Genomic DNA, 22,300 nt, shown 5'->3' with positions numbered 1-22,300 from the left:
GGTCCTGTCGTTTGTAACAGTCACTTCAATCTGAGAAGTGAGTAGGAAGAAGAACCCATCCACCTTTTTCTCTGTTTGTCTCCGCCGCGCCAAGCCCCGCCCAAGTTCCCTTCCACTCCCACAGACAGACACCCACACCCATCTCCTTTCCAGGCCACGCGCCACCAAATCTCCCTTTCCCGGCAACGGAGGACCCTCAGCTAATTTGTAAGTTTTCCCCATTATTCAATTTCACTTTTTCGTTTCTTTTTCTTCTTGTTTTACTGCGATTATCTGTAAAATATATTGGGTTTCTTTCTTTGTATTTGGCAATGGTTAGGTGGATTCTGAGGGGGAAGGGGGAAGGCTTTTCAATGGCTGTGAGTTGGTTTTGTTAGTAATTGGTAACCCTCATTGTGTAGTCTTAGTCGGTTGCATATATGTACCAAGACTTTCAGTCGTGGATTCATTCCACTTGGGATCATCTTTAGAGCTAGGGAAGCCTTGGATGCCGGGGGCTTCACGAGCCTTGGCCTCAAGTCGTTGGTTCTTTGTTTTCCAATGTTTTTTTTTCTTTTTCCATTTGATATGATAGCATCTATAAGAAGAAGTAATCCTATTGTTTTTCGGGGAAAAAAGATCAGCTTAATGTTTGCCTTTCGCAGTTTGATTGAGTCTATATGTTATGTCTGCATACAAAAATAATGTACAACGGGCTCATGGTTCGGTAAACTCTGTTTCTGTTATAAGTTAACATGAACTGCGACTATCTATACTTGAAAGTTGAAACAAACACTATTAATATTCTTAGTTCTTATGTCTTTACGAAGACCTAATCTCGCCTGGTCCTCCTCTATTTTCACCAAAAAAGGAAAACATTCTAACAAAACCAAAATGATAAACCTAATAATCTTAACAGTTTGAGGCACATATAGGTCTAATATTGCAGCCGCTATTTTAATCTATAAATTTCTACCATCCTAATAACATTTAAAGTGATAACCACCAATAGGAAATGTTAATTGACAAAAACTAATATAGTTAACATAAGCGATTCAGTTCAATTTGTCCCTTCATCATATTTCTTTCTATTCACTTATTTTCATTCTTTTCTCTTCTCCAAATGTGCTATGTAAGCAGTATAGAGTTCTGGTGAAGCAACGCTGCTAAAGCTTGAGGTGTAAATGTAACGCTACTCTAACTCTAGAGTTTGAGCATATTAGGTTGGCGGCCAGACCATTCAGTATCCTATCCATCCTAGTTTTTACCGCCTCAACGTCTAGTATAATTGTACACCAGTCCTTGTGATGCAATTTTCCTAGGTATAATGAAAGACAACAGAATACACTAGAGTTTGACAAAAAGAAATGGAAAGGAGAGAGAGTGAGAGGGGAAAGAAAAGGATAGAGTAGATCACATTGAAAAAAAAAATGTTGCTGGCATTAACGTAGGGGATTAATTACCTTTAGAATTATTTGAATCGATGTTTTACTCAGAAATTGTTGAATTGATGTATCTCTTTTATAACAATGGGCTTTCATGTTTGATTGATTTACTTCTTTAATTCTTGAATATCATGCTTTTATTAAAGCTTTAAATTAGATCCAATTATTTATAATTTGTTAATAGGGTAAAAGAGCTACACTTGGGTTATGAAATATAGAAAGTAGCTTTTGCTTAATCGAGTCAACTCTAGCCTTTTTTTGGGATCGTGTACTCTTTACATGTAATTGTCGATTATTAGACTAGTTGGGCTTGGACATCAACGATTTACACAAGATGATTAGCAAAATGTGGTATCCATTGTGAAATTGGAAATTTTATGGGCAATGGGTTACAGTTGTAAAGTGCATAGTATGGTATACGCATAACATATGCTTACTCTACCATATAAAGTGGTGGGTAGGTACAATAAAAATGAAACATGTCATGCAAAATACTCCAGTCACTCCAGTGTAAGTCCTTTCGTCTTTCTTGTGATTTTCTTCAGTACTCCAGCCTTGTAAGTCCTCCTTATGCTTGTTTCTAAATTATGATTTAGTTATTTAGGAATTATGGGCTTCTAATATAAGTTTAATTGGGACTAGAGATTAGGGATTCAGGGTTTTAGTGATTCATTTAGTGTATAATTTCTGCTTTCACCTAAATACTATTGTAGGGATTCAGTTTAGGGGTTTAGGGATTCTATACTTTCTCCATTACGCATGCAAAATATTTTCTTTTCTGCATCAAACTACTCCCATCATCATTTCCATAGAATACTTTAAAGTTTAGCGTGAATAAAAGGAATGGTTGAGAGTCTGGAATTTTGAAGAAGTCTGTGGTATCTACTGAAAATTGCTATGCTGTATTTAATTTGATATCTGAGAGAGGTGGTTAATTCAAGATTCAAGAGATCTTATTACTATGAATGATTACAAGTTTGCAACTTTATGAGATGCCAATTGAAGGTTTTGTCTTTGGGGTTAAGCTTAAATGTTCCTAAGTGGAGGTTTATCTTGAAATTGCAGTGGAGTCTCCTTTGTACTTCACATTGCAGTTTATATAAATGATAGAAATGTTTAACAGGTGTATGATCTAGGAAATATTGCAAAAACAAAGGTGGGTCTACAAAATTTTGTGAGAAACTTTCTACTTGCGAAACTTAGCTGAAATATTCAGAAGACAGAAGACCCCATTTTGAAATCTTGGATTTATCACTCTTCTTTCTTTTTCTTTTTGGTTAACTTTGTTAAGTCATTTTACTGGCATGTTAATATTTGTACTAATATTATTTCTCTGTATAATATTTGTACTAATTAGAAAATGGTCGTGCTTTCTTGTTCCCAGCTAATGCTATTGATTTACTTTGATGCAGAGCAAGCTGAGAGTATATCTGGCACTTTTTTGTGAACTTATTAGTTGGCTAGCACTATTCCGAGGACTATGAAAAAGCTGAGAGGACCAATTGCCATACCACTGCTGGAGCAGCGAAACCCTAAAAACACAAAGCCACCACTGTCTCCAATTCCAAACCCAACACTTCCTGGTGCACCCAAAACCCCATCAATTCCTCTCCCCACCCAAACTCTCTCCCACACCTCTAACCACACCCACCTCCTCAACTTCCTCAAAACCCATATTAAGAACCCACCATTCACACCCCAAACCCTCCTGCATTTCCTCCAGTCCAAGCTCCACCACCACCCCACATTCACCCACTTCGACTTCCACGTCTTCAACTGGGCGTCCTCCGTCGACTCCTTCCGCCACGACCACTCCACGTTCGAATGGATGGCTCGCACCCTCGCAATCTCAGACCGATTTCCCGAGTTGAGTTCCCTCCTTGGCTTCATGGTCGCTAACCCTTGTCCTTGCTCCGATGGTATTTTTTCTTGCCCAAGAACAGAACCCATTTTCCAATTTGCCATTAATGCTTACTGCAGGGTTGGGAGATTGGGTGATGCTTTGAATGCATTTGATTCTATGCGGAAATTGATTGATGGCAGACCTAGTGTTGTGGTTTACAACATTTTGATTAATGGGTTTGTGAAACATAGCCAACATGATCAGGCTCTGGGGTTGTATGATAAGATGCTTAAGGATAGAGTTAAGGCCAATGTTTATACCTTTAACATTCTGATTAGTAGTTTTTGTCGTAATTCAGAGTTCGGGTTAGCTTTGGAGCTGTTTAAGGATATGAGGGAGAAGGGGTGTAGTCCCAATGTGGTGAGTTTCAATACTTTGATAAAGGGGTTCTTTAGGGAGAGGAAATTTGAGGATGGGATAGGGATGGCTTATGAGATGATTGACTTTGGTTGCAAGTTTTCGAGTGTCACTTGTGAGATTTTGGTCGATGGACTTTGTAGAGAAGGTTGGGTTTCGGAGGCGTGTGAATTGTTGATAGATTTTTCAAGGAAAAGAGTGTTGCCTAAATCTTATGATTATCTCAGTCTTGTTGAGGTGCTTTGTAGGAAGGGAAGTTCGGGTAGAGCGTTGGAGGTAGTGGATGAGCTATGGAGGACAGGAAATGTTCCGAGCTTGATCACTTGCACAACTTTGATTGAGGGCTTGCGGAGAGTAGGGAGAATGGACGAAGCTTCTGGATTGATGAAAAGGATGCTTGAAGAGGGTTCAGTTCCAGATATCGTGACTTTTAATTGTCTCCTTCAAGACCTTTGCAATTTGGGGAGAACAGTGGAGGCAGATAGTCTTAGGAGGTTGTCATCGAGCAAAGGTTTGGAATTAGACAGCACAGCTTATAGGATTTTGGTATCTGGATATTCAAGAGAAGGAAGAAGAAAGGAGGGGGAAGTGCTTGTGGATGACATGCTTGATAGGGGATTTATCCCTGATATTGCTACATATAATAGATTGATTGATGGGCTTACTAGTTAAAATTAAACCGTTTGGCACCCAGTTAGAAATTATTAATGGTGGAGTAGATGGAAATTTTCAGATACTTTGGGTAGATTCTTATACTTTGCTCAACTATGACTTCTCTTGCGGGTTTTGATTGCACTAGGGACATGTTATTGGTCTGTATCAGAGGTTGAAAAGCTGGAGATATAAAAGTATACAGGCCCTCTTGATCCTCTAACAGGGGTTTGAACACCTTTCATCAATGACGTTGTGTTAAAAAACAGGGCATATTGCTGGAGAATGCAGCATGATTCAAAACTGTTGTGGAGCTTCAACAATGGAGATTGCAATGTGGCAATTATCTGTTTCATTCACTTCCTTTTGGGTGAGTTCGGACTTCATCAGCTTTAGGTATATTTGTTTACACACATTATTATGTCGGGTCAACCTTGTTGGCGATAATTTAGGATCAAAGTTGAGCCGCTGCTTGAGAAAGAAAAGGTTGTAGTTTTTATTGAATTTGATAATCTTGCTTGTTTCTGTAAACTTATGTTTGGCAATTGGCACTAATATTATGCTTTAACGTGCTGGGGCTGATTGTATAGCAAGGTTTTCCTTTGGAACTGCCCTAATTGTTTCCGTTGTACTTGTTTATATTACAGTGTTGTTGCCTTGTCTTCTGGTATGAGATAATTTGTAGGGTAGTGGTATTGTCTTGTTAAAAGTTGAATAATTTTGAATTATGGGCAGGACGGTTGATACCAGTGTTTTGGTTACAGTGAAGATGACAATCAAGGAAAGACGTGGAGGAAGGTCGTATTATTCAGGGGTCATTTTTTACATGAATCCGGCTGACCTTTTATGGTAACAACTTTTATACTAACTTGTTACGTACGCTTTTCATAATATTGTGGAAGGGTTCAGATTTAGTTCTTTTAGTTGTTGGAACTTGGAAGAGGCTTTTGTTTACACCTCGTTTTGCTATTTATTTCCTTAAGGTATCATAGGAGGTGGCAAGCACAAACAGAGGATAACAAGAAAGTTTGCCAAATCTGTACGTATTTGGGTTGGGTTGAATATGCCTTTTGGTTCTTTTCTAGTGTTGCATTAAACGAAAGTATTGACTTTGTGAATGTTGTCTTTTGAATTATAAACTCCATGAATCCGTGGAGAATTCTATCAGCATAACTCTGAATGTGCAGGTTGCTGATAGGCTCCATTGGTACGTGAAAGATGGAGATATGGTAAAGATTTGTATGCTTATATCTGTCTGCAAGATAATTTTAGTAGGTTGGCATGTGATTGGACTATATTATAACGTGAAATGTATTTTGGATGTTTCGTTGAGTGTTGCCCAGTGAATTGTCTGATTGGTTATACTACTTCACATTAAAGTAAAATGTTATGGAATATTATATGCTTATTCTATTTCCTCTTCTTAGAAGCTTCGTAGTACCTGAAACTGTATTTGACTGTTCATCTAGAGGCCCCCTAAACTGTATTTGGCATTCTGTCACTGATCACAACATTTAAAACAGTTAGACAAACTATTGCAGGATGGCGGCTTTTATTTATTAACCATAAAGCTTTTCCATTTTTTGTTTAGAAACTACTTCTAGGACCTGATCATCTTTATGATAGCAGAAGCCTCGATGTTTATTGTTCAAGAAGAAAAAATTTAGGAGATCAATGATTTACACTTAACTGTTTTTTCATTGGGTAATCTATGACGATATTGCTTCGACTCGAAATTGATGACAAACCCTCTAAGGGTTTATTTAAAGTGCAACCCTAATTACAGTAGGGAGCTAAATAACATCTAAATTACATATATGGGAAACTAAAGAACACCCTAATCACCCCACAGTCATGCAGCACGTCTTTGTGAGAGACAAAAGTGTTTTTGGGTTGGAAAAGAAAGCTTTGGGTGATCTAGTCTATCTTTGAGGAGTATTCCTGGGCTGGATTGATGCGTTACGAATATGACACACAAATTAAACCCTATTTGTGACAATTGTAGTAATGATGTAAGTAGGGATCGTTCTAACCGGGGATTAACTAGGGGTGCTAAACACTTTAAACTGACTCAAATAAATAAAACTAACCTTTAAAACACTTAACTCAATCAAAAACTCAAAACAAGTCCACAAGACTCCAAATGCTTAAAAACACAAAATAAGATAGCTTGTAATGATTAAGACTTAACAAAATATGGGGGGATTGTGTTTGGACGAAATTAAATTAAATAGACAGATTGTAAAGAAAACAGATTGTAAGAAAAATTGTGATGAATCAATAGATGATGGAATAGCTAAGGGGTTCATCTCCACACATGCCATACTTGCACACAAAACAATTTCTAATTGCTTTTCAATAACCCATGAATTCTCAACGCCCCAGATTAACCGTGAATTGCACTAATTAACCTTCAGATTTTCCTAACGTTATTGAATTGGATGATTGCATACGACAACCCAAAGCATTCCCCACAAGTTCCCTACATGAATTGCATAATAGAGATACAAGCAAGAATCATTAAGTTCTTTGAAAACCATAAGCATTGACGAAACATTCGTTACTATGAATTGCATGAAACTTATGCCAAGAATTTACTTAACGCAATTGAGGTCATCAACTTTTACTACTTATGAATATAAGTTTATAACGATTAGGAGAAACTTCCTTATATCCTAGCATTAGATTTACGCATGATAATTAAGCGTGCACTCTCAACCAACATACACAAATCAGTTTAATTCAAATAGATAAGTAAATTGAATTCACAACTTATGAAACGCAATTAGAGGTAATCAAATCATATAGCAAGCATGATCATGGTTTCGAATCCCCCCCTAGCCAAGGGGGGTTTAGTTCCTCATACGTACAAGACAAAGATAAGTAAATTTAACCATTGAAATCAAGGAAAGGAAACACCTAAAATTTCAACAACTCAAACTTGAATTGTATGAACGTTTAGGCCTTCTTCTCCTCCTCTTTGTTGCGGCACAAGGTCTAAGGACAGGTTTTGGGGTGGTATTTGTATGGAGGAATGGATGTGTGATGGTAGTGTAGTGTTTTGGAGGGATGGGGAGTGGTTGGAGTGGCTGCAATGGAGGAGAAAATGCTGGAAATGCTGCAATGTTTTGCACGGCAAAGGAATTGTTGTGTGACGGTGTGTATGGTTTTTATAGGGAGAGAATGGATGGGAGAGCATGTGAATGACAGCTAGGAGGGAATGATTAAAGAGGGAATGCATGTGGAAGTGTGGTTGATTGTTTTATGAAGGGGGAAAGCTGGAAATGGGATGGGAGTGCACGGCACACCAAGGATGTGCTGGAAATGAATGTGAAAGCCACGGCAAAGGATTGTTTGGGTGCATGTGGCTGAATTATTTGTTGGGAAAGCATGTGAGTGAATGATTAAAGATGCATGTGGATTAAAGAGGGAATATGGAAGAGAATGTGCTGCAATGATGAAGTGGGAAAGCTGGAAATGCAAGGGGAGGCCACGACAAGGTGTGGATGGTGCTGGAATTGGTAGGTTATGCACGGGTTAGAATGGTTTTTGGGAAGAGAATGGGCTAGGCCCTTTGTTGTATGTCCTAAAGTGCATACAAGGCCTTCAATTTCGTCCAACACTTTGGCTCCAAGCATAAGCTATCCATCCTTAGCCCAAAAGTGCTCCAAAAGGCTTCAAAATGCACTTCTTTGCTCCTTTAGCCCTTAGAACCTGAAAACATACAAAAATAACTTAAAAGACTTAAAGAACTAAGAAATAACAACGTAAATGCACAAGAACAAGCCAACTAAGTTGCCTAAATATGCTTCTATCATGGATTCGTAGATATTTAGCAATTTTCATTACTGTTTGGATGTATTCTAGTTACTGGTCCACAGTTATTGTACTGATTTTGGAAGGTACCTTAAGACACAAACACACAAAAACGACTCAAAACACTCTTTTTAGGCTTTTCAAAACATTTTTCAAATTTTTATGGTATTTTTGGATTTTTAAGTCAACACACTCTAAAATAGCTTAAAAACACTTAAAAACAGTGGGAAACAAGTTTAGACATGTTAGGTGGTAATACCCTACGAATTTCATGCAAAAATATCTCAAAACAGAATGTTACTCCCCCCCACACTTAAACTAAACATTGTCCTCAATGTTTCAAGCTTAAAATCACACTAAACACAAGCAAACACACAAACATTAACTAAACACACTAAACATGGCAGAATGTAAATAACAAAGAGAAGAGTTTAGGGACGCAAATCTGGTTATGGAGTGTAAATTCCATCTTCTCCTTGGTGATTGCATTGAGGCTTGATCTTGAGTGAAAATAGGACCATGAGCAGTTTCAAGATTCAGACACATGGCAGGCAAGCACGAGGTGGAGGTGATGACCTGTTTCTTTGTTCAATCTTTCCAATTCGTATTTGAAGAGGGTTAGAGGATAACTCAGCATATGCAGTTGCGTTTGCTGACGATCCACAAGATTGATGTTTGATTGTCACTCGTCTTAGCTGTTCTCCAAGCAGATGTGGTCCCTTCTCTGGAAGTGTATCAACCGTTGAAGATGACTACTCGAGAGCAACGCTAGGTAAGCAACCAGGGAATAGATTCCAGGTAGTCGGTTCCAAATCGGAAGACCGACTCTAAGTGCCGGCTGATTGCTCTCTTCCTCTTTGCCATGCGAGTAAGAACAAGGACAAAGGAAAAGACAGGGAAAGAGCATGATATGAGATACCTTTGCTTTCGCCCTTGATGATATGAGATACTTTTGCTTTTGAAGAAGCAGCGAATGAATCAGCACATATATTTGTTGCGCTTGTCTCCACATGCTTCGATCTACCGTTTCCTCCTGCCTCATCTGTACTCCAGGCATCTGGTATCTTCTTTGGGGGTACATCAATGGTTGAATAGGTGTTCTCAAGGGAAGAAGAAAACTGAGCATGTTGAGAGGTTTGGTTGCAGCTACATTCTCGGCCGAGAAGAAAAGTCATGCGTTTTTGGATGTATGCCTTGCCATGAATGTTGACGTATATAGGAATTGTAATGGCAAGTAGTAGTGCGGGTGCGGCAATGTCCTCCACGCGTTTTCAACTTTGTCAGAGATCTTTTGAAAAAGTTGCACGCTTTATCTGAAAAGCCGAGATTGCGGCTTTGTCACCCACGCTTTGTCGGCAAAAGTGTGTAGTTGGGATAATGACCTTCACGCGTTTTCAACTTTGTCAGAGATCTTTTGACAAAGTTGCACGCGTTATCTGAAAAGCCGAGATTGTGTCTGAAGAGTTGACGAACTTTACGCAGGAAAATCCGGCTTTGAAGAGTGGTGTCTCTTCAATTTTGAATCGGTGGTTGTGTCGCATCTCCTTTTATAGAGGTATCGATCACCTCTAACATGCACACTTTGAAGATTTTACTCCATCCAACCCTTCTCTTTTAACATCTTTGAAAATGGCTAACCCATCTAATATTTGCTTAGATTTGAGCCTCGGCAGTGATACGGGTGCGCCGCGTCAGGGTAATGTATGGTGCCCGTCTTTCTTATCTTTTAATGGCCCTCTTACAGGTGAAGACTCCGTGATGACAGATGCAACAACAGCTACGATAGTAGCTAGGAACCTTCTCACTCCTAAAGATAGTAGGCTGCTTTCAGGACGGTCCGATGAGTTGGCCGTTCAAGAGTCCCTAGCTCTCAGTGTTCAGTGTGCGGGCTCTGTGTCCAATATGGGCCGACGCCTACTTGCTCGATCCCGTCAAGTTGAATCATTGATGGCGGAGGTGGAAAATCTTAAGCAAGAGATCAAACAGCTTAAGCGCGAGAATAGAGGTTTGCACGTGCTTGCAAATAATTATTCGACAAGCATGAAGAGGAAGCTTGATCAGCTGCAAGAATCTGAAGGTCGAATTCAAAGTGACCGTCAAAGGTTTGCGGCTTTCTTCCAGAGGCACCTTTTTCCTGCGTCATCTAGCGTTCCACCAAGTATTGAAGCCTCGAATGATCTATCTTCGATGCCTCCCGCTCTTGGAGTTTTGCCAAGTAGTGGGGCTTCACGTGAACAACCTTTCTGAAAGCTCCATCTTTCTTTCTTCTCTTTGTTTTTTTTTTTTTTTATTTTTATTTTTATTTTTATTTTTTCACGCACTTGTAATTTCTCGGAGATCAATGGACATGCTTTATTTTATTCAGTGTATTGGGTTGCCTCCCAAGTAGGGCTTTCTTTTACATCTTGCAACCGGACGAAGAACCCAATCACTCCAGATTGGAGCCCACGGCACCCAAGGGGGTGTCATCCATGGTGTGCTCCACAAAGTTCTCATAATAGGGTTTCAAACGATGCTCGTTCACCTTAAATTCATGTCCCGTTTTCAAGCTTTGGATTTGGACTGCACCATGAACAAAAACATTAGTAATAACAAACGGTCCAATAGCACTTTCTGCCCAATGGAGAAGGATTTCCCACGGATCATGTTGTCATGGAAAGCTTTGGTCTTTTGCTTGTAAATGCTTGCATTCTCGTACGTCACGTGCCGTATTTCATCAAGCTCATTCAATTGGAATTTCCTATGACTTCCCGCTTTATCTAAGTGCATGTTGAACTTCTTGACGGCCCAAAGAGCTTTATGCTCCAACTCCACGGGAAGATGGCACGCCTTGCCATAGACAAGTCGAAAAGGGGACGTCCCAATGGGGGTTTTGTATGCCGTATGATACGCCCAAAGTGCATCATCTAACCGTAAACTCCAATCCTTTCTTGTTGGCCCAACGGTCTTTTCTAGGATTTGCTTGATCTCTCGGTTGGAAACCTCGGCTTGGCCATTTGTTTGAGGATGGTAAGGTGTAGAAACCCTATGGTTGACACTGTATTTCCTCAATAATGCCTCAATGGTCCGGTTGCAAAAATGGGACCCTCCATCACTAATGATCACTCGTGGCATGCCAAACCTTGCAAAAATGTTAGTTCTAATAAAATCTGCAACCACTTTAGAATCATTAGTCCGGGTGGCTTTTGCTTCCACCCACTTCGACACATAATCAACCGCAAGCAAAATATACATAAAACCATATGATGATGGAAAGGGACCCATAAAGTCAATACCCCAAACATAAAAAATTTCAACATTTATGATAGAAACCTGCGGCATTTGGTCCCTTGCACTAGTACCACCCATTCTTTGGCATTTATTACATGTTAAGCAAAACGTTCTAGCATCCTTAAAAATACTAGGCCAATAAAATCCACATTGTAACACTTTGAGGGCCGTGCGTTGTGTGCCAAAATGCCCACCACAAGCATAAGTATGACAAAAGGTTAGAATCGAATTAAACTCACTATCATGCACACAACGACGCACAATCTGATCTGCACAAAACTTCCACAAATATGGGTCATCCCATACATAAAACCGTGCCTCTTTCTTTAACTTATCACGTTGGTGCCTAGCTAGGGTACTTGGAACACGTTTTGACACCAAAAAATTGATCAAATCGGCATACCAAGGTTTACATACCTTAATGGATAGCAATTGCTCATCAGGGAAAGTCTCTTAGATGGGTAGGGAGTCCTCATTGCACACCAAACGACTTAAATGGTCAGCCACTACGTTCTCACTCCCTTTCTTGTCTCGAATTTCAATATCAAACTCTTGGAGAAGAAGCATCCATCTAATGAGCCGTGGTTTAGCCTCCTTTTTAGTGAATAAGTACCTAAGAGCTGCATGGTCAGAAAATACAATCACTTTAGTGCCAAGTAAATATGAACGAAACTTATCTAAAGCAAAAACAACGGCAAGAAGTTCTTTTTCCATGGTAGAATAGTTTAGTTGAGCATCATTCAAGGTCCTAGAAGCATAGTAGATGGCGTGGGATTGCTTATTCTTCCTTTGACCCAAAACAGCCCCTATTGCATAATCGGATGCATCACACATGAGCTCGAAAGGCAACGTCCAATCAGGTGGAAGGATGATAGGTGCCGTGGTAAGCTTGTGCTTGAGAAGCTTGAATGCCTTCTCACACTCGTCGTTGAACTCAAATGTCACTTCTTTTTGTAGGAGACGGCATAAGGGTTGTGCAATCTTGGAGAAATCCTTGATAAATCGCCGATAGAATCCTGCATGGCCAAGAAAAGAACGAACCTCTCTAACCGAAGTAGGAGAGGGTAAGTAACGTACAAGATCTATTTTAGACTTATCAACTTCAATTCCTTTTTCAGAGATGATATGACCCAAAACTATGCCTTGTTTAACCATAAAATGACATTTTCCCCAATTTAAAATAAGGTTAGTTTCCACGCATCTTTTCAAGATTAAAGTAAGATTATGCAAGCAATCATCAAATGAGTCCCCAAAGACACTAAAATCGTCCATAAATACTTCAATTATCTTTTCAAAATAATCTGAGAATATACTTACCATGTATCATTGAAAAGTGGCTGGTTCATTGCATAAACCAAATGGCATACGACGATATGCAAAAGTACCAAATGAACAAGTAAATGTGGTATTTTCTTGATCATCCGGCGCTATGACAATTTGATTATATCCCGAATAACCATCAAGAAAGCAATAAAAAGAATGACCGGCTAACCTTTCAAGCATTTAATCAATGAATGGTAAAGGGAAGTGATCTTTCCTTGTTGCGGCATTTAGCTTCCTGTAATCAATACAAACACGCCAACCGGTCACAACACGAGTGGGTATAAGCTCTTGTTCTTCATTCTTTACCACCGTGACTCCGGACTTCTTCGGAACAACCTGCACAGGTGACACCCAACGACTATCAGAAATAGGATATATAACACCACAATCAAGCAATTTTATAACCTCATTTTTCACTACTTCCAACATGGGTGGATTAAGGCGACGTTGAGCTTCACGAGATGGCTTGGCTCCTTCCTCGAAAAGGATGCGATGCATGCACGTGGTGGTACTAATGCCTTTGATATCCGCCAAGGTCCATCCAATGGTAGATTTGTGCTCTTTTAACACCCTTATCAACTTGTCTTCTTCTTGGGCCGTGAGTGAGCTTGATATGATGACGGGTAGTGTTTGATCTTCTCCCAAGAAAACATACTTCAAGTGACTAGGTAAAAGCTTTAACTCAAGTGTAGGTGGTTGCACAATTGATGGAAGTAACTTGTTAGTCAAAACCGAATCCAAAATTGAGAGTGGAGACTTACCAGAATGTGAGGGCAATGACTCGAGGACAGCAACCATTTCAATCACTTCACCACAAGCGGGCATGGCGATATGGTTAGATTGCATGCCGTGGGTTGCAAGAATTCCCCCACCCTCATTTCTTGCTCCTATGCCGTGCACTAAGGCTACATCGAGTACATCTTCGTTCATTTGATCCAAATGCTCCTGTGCCAACGAATCCACAATGTCAATAGCAAAACAAGAATGGTCCTTAATTGGATATTTAATGGTTTCAGAAAGATTAAAATTAATAATGTCCCCATCAAACTCCATGGTTAATGTTCCCGTAAACACGTCTATCTTTGTTCTCGCTGTTTTCATGAATGGACGGCCTAGCAAGATTGGCAATGATGGAGCATGGCTCGAATCCTCCATTTCTAAGACATAAAAATCTGCAGGAAAAATAAGATGATTGACCTGCACTAAAACATCCTCAAGGACTCCCTTGGGATAAGCGTTAGAACGATCGGCCAATTGAATTATAACGCCATCTTGTTTTAACTCACCAAGGTTCATAGATGCATAAATGGAATATGGCATGACATTAATAGAAGCACCTAAATCTAACATGCATTGTTCAAATCTAGTGTTTCCAATTATGCATGGAATAGTAAAGCTCCCTAGATCCTTACACTTTGGAGGTAACTTTCGTTGCAAAATCGCAGATACATTTTCACTTACTTTCACAACTTCCTTGTTTGAAATTCTTTTCCTAGTTGTGCATAACTCTTTTAAAAACTTTGCATACCTGGGCACTTGCTTAATGGCATCAAGTAAAGGAATGTTTACTTGGACTTTTCGACAGGTATCCAAAATGTCCTTTTCGCTTTCTTCCTTCTTTGATTGTGCAAATCTGCGAGGGAAAGGAACATTGGGCAGATTAGTGTTCGAAATCACAACATTTGGGACAACATTACCTGAGATGGACGGATGGGAAGGCTTAGATGGTTGCGGCTTGGGTGGTGCTACACTTGCTGTGGGAGGATTGCTCATCTTCTTCCCTCAAGTACTCATCTTCCTTGTTTTGGGCAGATTCATGTGCTTTGCTTCCCACTTCTTTTCCACTTCTTAGGTTGATAGCTTTTGCAGATTCGAAACCACCCTTTGGATTGACCACCGTAGTGCTTGGTAACTTATCATTTTCACGAAATTGTCCCAAAAATTCGGCCATTTGTCCCATTTGCTTCTTTAGCTCATTAACCTCTTTTGCTTGGTTCTGCATTCCCTGTGCCATTGTGGTTAATAATTGATATGTTTTATCATCATTCATAGACGTACCTGAGTTGGTTTAGGATGACTGTGCTTGAGGAGGTGGTTGTGGTGCCATTGGCCTTGGAAAGAAACCCGGGGGTTGTCGGAATCCACTTTGTTGGGAAGGTTGTTGTGCATCTCTCCATCTGAAATTTGGGTGGTCACGCCATCCTTGATTGTAAGTATTGGAGAAAGGATCACCCCTTGGTTGGTTTTGATTCCCATAACCCACGGCATTGGCAGATTCCCACCCTCCATTCTCAATTAATTGAGGGCATTGATCAGATTGGTGTCCTTGAATGGAGCATACACCACAGATTGTAGCTCCTTGCGCTCTGGGGCCTTCAACAAACTGCGACAACAAAGACGTAAGGTTAGCCATTTGGGATTGTAACTCAGAAATAGAACTTACCTCATTTACATGATGTGGCCGTGGGGTGTCTCTCTGCCCAACACCTTTATATTGTTGTGCATTGAGTGCTCGATTAGCAATGAGAGTTTTGGCATCCCTGGGTGTCTTGTCCACTAGAGCTCCTCCCGCGGATGCATCCAACATTTGCCGTTCAAGTGGTAAAAGACCTTCGTAAAAATATTGAAGAAGTAGCTCCTCCTTCATTTGGTGCTGTGGACATAAAGCAACAAGAGTTTTAAAACGTTCATAATAGGTTGGAAAAGATTCACCTTGGCTTTGTTGAATTCCACTAATCTTCTTGCGAAGAAGAATGACTCGTGATGTCGGAAAGAACTTCTCCAAGAAGGCTCGCTTCATACTCTCCTAGGATGTGACAGTTCCGGGAGCCAACTCATACAACCAATCCTTGGCCTTCTCCATCAAAGAAAAAGGAAAAGCCTTCATCTTCAATATGTTGCTGTCCACATTCACCGGTGTCATACTTGAGCATACTACTTTGAACTCCTTTAAATGCTTATTGGGATCCTCCATTGATAACCCATGGAACTTGGGTATATGATGTAGCAAACTGGACTTCAACTCAAACTCATCGGTCTTCTCAGGGGCTGCATTGGGGTATTGGATGCAAAGAGGGGCTGCATTGGCCAAACCCGAGGCAGAAAGCTCCTTGATGGTTCGATTGTCCGCTGCCATGGTTGGTACTTCCTCTTCAAACTTTGCCGTGGCCTCCTCTTCAACCTCAACTTCTTGCATTTCTACTTCAGGTTTGGGACTAGGAGGATTAGACTCTTGCAATTTCCTGTTCCTTCTCAAAGTCCTCTCGAAATCGCCGTCAAAGTCGGAGATATGCTCACGAACAGGTTGTGAGCTACGGGTCATAAACTCCAGGAGCAGGAGGCATCGAAGATAGATCATTCGAGGCCTCAGTACTTGGTGGAACGCTAGATGACGCAGGAAAAAGGTGCCTCTGGAAGAAAGCCGCAAGCCTTTGACGGTCACTTTGAATTCGACCTTCAGATTCTTGCAGCTGATCAAGCTTCCTCTTCATGCTTGTCGAATAATTATTTGCAAGCACATGCAAACCTCTATTCTCGCGCTTAAGCTGTTTGATCTCTTGCTTAAGATTTTCCATCTCTGCCATCAATGATTCAACTTGACTGGATCGAGCAAGTAGGCGTTGGCCCATGTTGGACACAGAGCCCGCACACTGAACACTGAGAGCTAGGGACTCTTGAACGGCCAACTCATCGGACCGTCCTGAAAGCAGCCTATCTTTAGGAGTGAGGAGGTTCCTAGCTACTATCGTAGCTGTTGTTGCATCTGTCATCACGGAGTCTTCACCTGTAAGAGGGCCATTAAAAGATAAGAAAGACGGGCACCATACATTACCCTGACACGACGCACCCGTATCACTGCCGAGACTCAAATCTAAGCAAATGTTAGATGGGTTAGCCATTTTCAAAGATGTTAAAACAGAAGGGTTGGATGGAGTAAAATCTTCAAAGTGTGCATGTTAGAGGTGATCGATACCTCTATAAAAGGAGAGGCGACACAACCACCGATTCAAAATTGAAGAGACACCACTCTTCAAAGCCGGATTTTCCTGCGTAAAGTTCGCCAACTCTTCAGACACAATCTCGGCTTTTCAGATAACGCGTGCAACTTTGTCAAAAGATCTCTGACAAAGTTGAAAACGCGTGGAGATCATTATCCCAACTACACACTTTTGTCGACAAAGCGTGGGTGACAAAGCCGCAATCTCGGCTTTTCAGATAAAGCGTGCAACTTTGTCAAAAGATCTCTGACAAAGTTGAAAACGCGTGGAGGACATTGCCGCACCCGCACTACTACTTGCCATTACAATTCCTATATACGTCAACATTCAGGGCAAGGCATACATAAAAAAACGCATGACTTTTCTTCTCTGCCGAGAATGTAGCTGCAACCAAACCTCTCAACATGCTCAGTTTTCTTCTTCCCTTGAGAACACCTATTCAACCATTGATGTACCCCCAAAGAAGATACCAGATGCCTGGAGTACAGATGAGGCAGGAGGAAACGGTAGATCGAAGCATGTGGAGACAAGCGCAACAAATATATGTGCTGATTCATTCGCTGCTTCTTCAAAAGCAAAAGTATCTCATATCATCAATGGCGAAAGCAAAGGTATCTCATATCATGCTCTTTTCCTGTCTTTTCCTTTGTCCTTGTTCTTACTCGCATGGCAAAGAGGAAGAGAGCAATCAGCCGGCACTTGGAGTCAGTCTTCCGATCTGGAATCGACTACCTGGAATCTATTTCCTGGTTGCTTACCTAGCGTTGCTCTCGAGAAGAAAAGTCATGCGTTTTTGGTCGTATTATTCAGGGGTCATTTTTTACATGAATCCGGCTGACCTTTTATGGTAACACCTTTTATACTAACTTGTTACGTACGCTTTTCATAATATTGTGGAAGGGTTTCAGATTTAGTTCTTTTAGTTGTTGGAACTTGGAAGAGGCTTTTGTTTACACCTCGTTTTGCTATTTATTTCCTTGAGGTATCATAGGAGGTGGCAAGCACAAACAGAGGATAACAAGAAAGTTTGCCAAATCTGTACGTATTTGGGTTGGGTTGAATATGCCTTTTGGTTCTTTTCTAGTATTGCATTAAACGAAAGTATTGACTTTGTGAATGTTGTCTTTTGAATTATAAACTCCATGAATCCATGGAGAATTCTATCAGCATAACTCTGAATGTGCAGGTTGCTGATCGGCTCCTCTGGTACGTGAAAGATGGAGATATGGTAAAGATTTGTATGCTTATATCTGTTTGCAAGATAATTTTAGTAGGTTGGCATGTGATTGCACTATATTATAACGTGAAATGTATTTTGGATGTTTCGTTGAGTGTTGCCCAGTGAATTGTCTGATTGGTTATACTACTCCACATTAAAGTAAAATGTTATGGAATATTATATGCATATTCTATTTCCTCTTCTTAGAAGCTTCGTAGTACCTGAAATTGTATTTGACTGTTCATCTAGAGGCCTCCTAAACTGTATTTGGCATTCTGTCACTGATCACAACATTTAAAACAGTAAGACAAACTATTGCAGGATGGCGGCTTTTATTTATTAACCATAAAGCTTTTCCATTTTTTGTTTAGAAACTACTTCTAGGACCTGATCATCTTTATGATAGCAGAAGCCTCGATGTTTATTGTTCAAGAAGAAAAAATTTAGGAGATCAATGATTTACACTTAACTGTTTTTTCATTGGGTAATCTATGACGATATTGCTTCGACTCGAAATTGATGACAAACCCTCTAAGGGTTTATTTAAAGTGCAACCCTAATTACAGTAGGGAGCTAAATAACATCTAAATTACATATATGGGAAACTAAAGAACACCCTAATCACCCCACAGTCATGCAGCACGTCTTTGTGAGAGACAAAAGTGTTTTTGGGTTGGAAAAGAAAGCTTTGGGTGATCTAGTCTATCTTTGAGGAGTATTCCTGGGCTGGATTGATGCGCTACGAATGTGACACACAAATTAAACCCTATTTGTGACAATTGTAGTAATGATGTAAGTAGGGATCGTTCTAACCGGGGATTAACTAGGAGTGCTAAACACTTTAAACTGACTCAAATAAATAAAACTAACCTTTAAAACACTTAACTCAATCAAAAACTCAAAACAAGTCCACAAGACTCCAAATACTTAAAAACACAAAATAAGATAGCTTGTAATGATTAAGACTTAACAAAATATGGGGGGATTGTGTTTGGACGAAATTAAATTAAATGGACAGATTGTAAGACAAATTGTGATGAATCAATAGATGATGGAATAGCTAAGGGGTTCATCTCCACACATGCCATACTTGCACACAAAACGATTTCTAATTGCTTTTCAATAACCCATGAATTCTCAACGCCCCAGATTAACCGTGAATTGCACTAATTAACCCTCAGATTTTCCTAACGTTATTGAATTGGATGATTGCATACGACAACCCAAAGCATTCCCCATAAGTTCCCTACATGAATTGCATAATAGAGATACAAGCAAGAATCATTAAGTTCTTTGAAAACCATAAGCATTGACGAAGCATTCGTTACTATGAATTGCATGAAACTTATGCCAAGAATTTACTTAACGCAATTGAGGTCATCAACTTTTACTACTTGTGAATATAAGTTTATAACGATTAGGAGAAACTTCCTTATATCCTAGCATTAGATTTACGCATGATAATTAAGCGTGCACTCTCAACCAACATACACAAATCAGTTTAATTCAAATAGATAAGTAAATTGAGTTCACAACTTATGAAACGCAATTAGAGGTAATCAAATCATATAGCAAGCATGATCATGGTTTCGAATCCCCCCCTAGCCAAGGGGGGTTTAGTTCCTCATACGTACAAGACAAAGATAAGTAAATTTAACCATTGAAATCAAGGAAAGGAAACACCTAAAATTCCAACAACCCAAACTTGAATTGTATGAACGTTTAGGCCCTCTTCTCCTCCTCTTTGTTGCGGCACAAGGTCTAAGGACAGGTTTTGGGGTGGTATTTGTATGGAGGAATGGATGTGTGATGGTAGGGTAGTGTTTTGGAGGGATGGGGAGTGGTTGGAGTGGCTGCAATGGAGGAGAAAATGCTGGAAATGCTGCAATGTTTTGCACGGCAAAGGAATTGTTGTGTGATGGTGTGTATGGTTTTTATAGGGAGAGAATGGATGGGAGAGCATGTGAATGACAGCTAGGAGGGAATGATTAAAGAGGGAATGCATGTGGAAGTGTGGTTGATTGTTTTATGAAGGGGGAAAGCTGGAAATGGGATGGGAGTGCACGGCACACCAAGGATGTGCTGGAAATGAATGTGAAAGCCACGGCAAAGGATTGTTTGGGTGCATGTGGCTGAATTATTTGTTGGGAAAGCATGTGAGTGAATGATTAAAGATGCATGTGGATTAAAGAGGGAATATGGAAGAGAATGTGCTGCAATGATGAAGTGGGAAAGCTGGAAATGCAAGGGGAGGCCACGGCAAGGTGTGGATGGTGCTGGAATTGGTAGGTTATGCACGGGTTAGGATGGTTTTTGGGAAGAGAATGGGCTAGGCCCTTTGTTGTATGTCCTAAAGTGCATACAAGGCCTTTAATTTCGTCCAACACTTTGGCTCCAAGCATAAGCTATCCATCCTTAGCCCAAAAGTGCTCCAAAAGGCTCCAAAATGCACTTCTTTGCTCCTTTAGCCCTTAGAACCTGAAAACATACGAAAATAACTTAAAAGACTTAAAGAACTAAGAAATAACAACGTAAATGCACAAGAACAAGCCAACTAAGTTGCCTAAATATGCTTCTATCATGGATTCGTAGATATTTAGCAATTTTCATTTCTGTTTGGATGTATTCTAGTTACTGGTCCACAGTTATTGTACTGGTTTTGGTATCAATGAAATTGTTTCCCTTATGAAAGGAACATTAAACTATATTGTATTTTCAATTCTGCAATGAAGACATCCATTATTGAAAAAGCTCATGATCTTTACGAATTTTTGTTTGAATTTACACAATTGATCTTGCAATAACCATGTTCACCTTGTAAGCTAGTTTTTCCTGGGATGATAGTCTTTGCACTCTTAAGAAGTACGTATTTACATGAATAGGAAAGAGATTTGGTGTTATTGTGATTCCTTATTCAATGGATGTTAAAATGTTGGATCATGAGCTTATGTGGTTATTTATGATTTATGGATGTCTTGGTTTTTTGTACTGCATATATATTTGCCACAATGTTGGTTATCTACCATCAAAATACTGTTAGAGTACGTAATTACTTATGGTCGGAATGAACAGAGATTTGACTTCTGCTGTGGTGCCAATGATTTCCAAGAAACTTAAAAGGTAGCAGCTTCTTGTTGCTGTCTCTCCCTCGCTTTCACTATCAGAAGGTAAAGCGGGATGTGTTTGTCCTTGTGGCTGAAACTTCATAACTGGGTTGTAGAGTGCAAATTTAATTGTTGCTCGTTTTCTTTCAGTTCTCTTGTATCCCTGGGTTTGCTGATGAGAATGGCAAACAAATGGCTCAATGGAGGAGGCCTCCGCCACTCTATCTATGGAGTGGTCTCGATTAGTTGCTCAGAACAAGGCTGTAGCTCAAGAGCAAGGGCACTTCTCTGCTGAGAACAACATTCCAAACCTCGACTTAATGATCATTAGCAGGCAATAATGATCACAGAGGTGATGGGCTGATCCGAAGGACGATGATTGGCAGATTGTCCCGAAGTGTCATATGGTTGAGTTTATTATCCTGTTGGCTCTGTGTGATCTCAATTAGTAGTGGTTTTGTTAGCATATCCCTGTAAAATACGAGGGTATGTACGTTGTAGCTTTGGGTGTACAGCTTTGTAGGTTTTGTATTTGGCATGAGCTTTCTAGGTTTTACCTTTTGTAGTAGGATGCTGGCAGATGTATGTAGATAAATGACTTTTTTCGGTGCTTTTATGTATGTATGTATGTAAGTAGACTTGTGGGAGCGCCTGATCTTTTCTTTGTGCCCTCTGTAGTTAATGTCGTGTTTATGATTTTGGAAAGTGAAACTTCAGGTTCCATCCCAATCTATTGGTTTATTTGGCTAGGATCACAAATCCCTAATGTCAATTTAAAAGAGAAGTGAAGGTTCAGATCCAACACCATTTCTAAAGCCAAATGTACGCGCTCTGTGGGCCACGATGATTTTATTCGGTTACGTGATGGGTTAGGTACTTTAATATTGTATAATTTTAGTTAGAATTTGTATGACATATGATCTTTGAAATTGGCATCTCTCATCAAAATGATTTTTGAAATTGAAAAGTGATCAATGTAGTTTCTGAAAATGGATGTCGCAAATTAATGTGGTTCTTCCGTCTCAATTTTATCAAAAATTCCATTATGTGCTGATCTGGCACATAACTAGGTTTCACAAGTCTAATTAAATATTGTCATGTGAATTGAAAAAAATATTTAAATAATTAAAAAATAATTTTTATTTTTATTTAATTAAAAACTTAAAAAATTAAAAAGGAAATTTTTACGATGCAGCAGTGGGATAGGATATGGGAGCAGTAGCTCCACCAGAACG

At 39.8% G+C, this 22,300-nt stretch overlaps 1 protein-coding gene across 34 annotated transcripts; it reads left to right on the top strand.

The window, feature by feature from the left end:
* The first annotated feature begins 6 nt into the window (after positions 1-6).
* Positions 7-21,681, top strand: LOC125476157 (pentatricopeptide repeat-containing protein At2g36240). Of its 34 annotated transcripts, XM_048581863.1 has the most exons (8): positions 8-207; positions 2,837-4,705; positions 5,071-5,184; positions 5,319-5,374; positions 17,734-17,780; positions 17,929-17,970; positions 21,034-21,128; positions 21,216-21,681. In XM_048581863.1, the coding sequence occupies exon 2, from the start codon at positions 2,905-2,907 to the stop codon at positions 4,354-4,356; it is 1,452 nt and encodes a 483-aa protein (XP_048437820.1). In that variant the 5' UTR covers positions 8-207; positions 2,837-2,904; the 3' UTR covers positions 4,357-4,705; positions 5,071-5,184; positions 5,319-5,374; positions 17,734-17,780; positions 17,929-17,970; positions 21,034-21,128; positions 21,216-21,681. The 34 variants fall into 34 exon arrangements, with proteins under 34 accessions (XP_048437810.1, XP_048437820.1, XP_048437826.1 ...); XM_048581853.1 differs by lacking the exons at positions 17,734-17,780; positions 17,929-17,970 and adding an exon at positions 320-359 and having other exon boundaries at positions 7-207; positions 5,319-5,564; XM_048581869.1 differs by lacking the exons at positions 17,734-17,780; positions 17,929-17,970 and adding an exon at positions 5,523-5,564 and having other exon boundaries at positions 5,071-5,133.
* The last annotated feature ends 619 nt before the right edge of the window (positions 21,682-22,300 follow it).

Source organism: the organism of the source record quoted next, unplaced genomic scaffold (assembly GCF_019419815.1).
Source record: "Pyrus x bretschneideri cultivar Hongxiangsu unplaced genomic scaffold, Pyrus_bretschneideri_v1 Contig18, whole genome shotgun sequence".
Lineage (NCBI taxonomy): Eukaryota > Viridiplantae > Streptophyta > Magnoliopsida > Rosales > Rosaceae > Pyrus > Pyrus x bretschneideri.
Note: the sequence above shows the minus strand (reverse complement) of the source record. Positions and strands in the feature narration are given on the sequence as shown.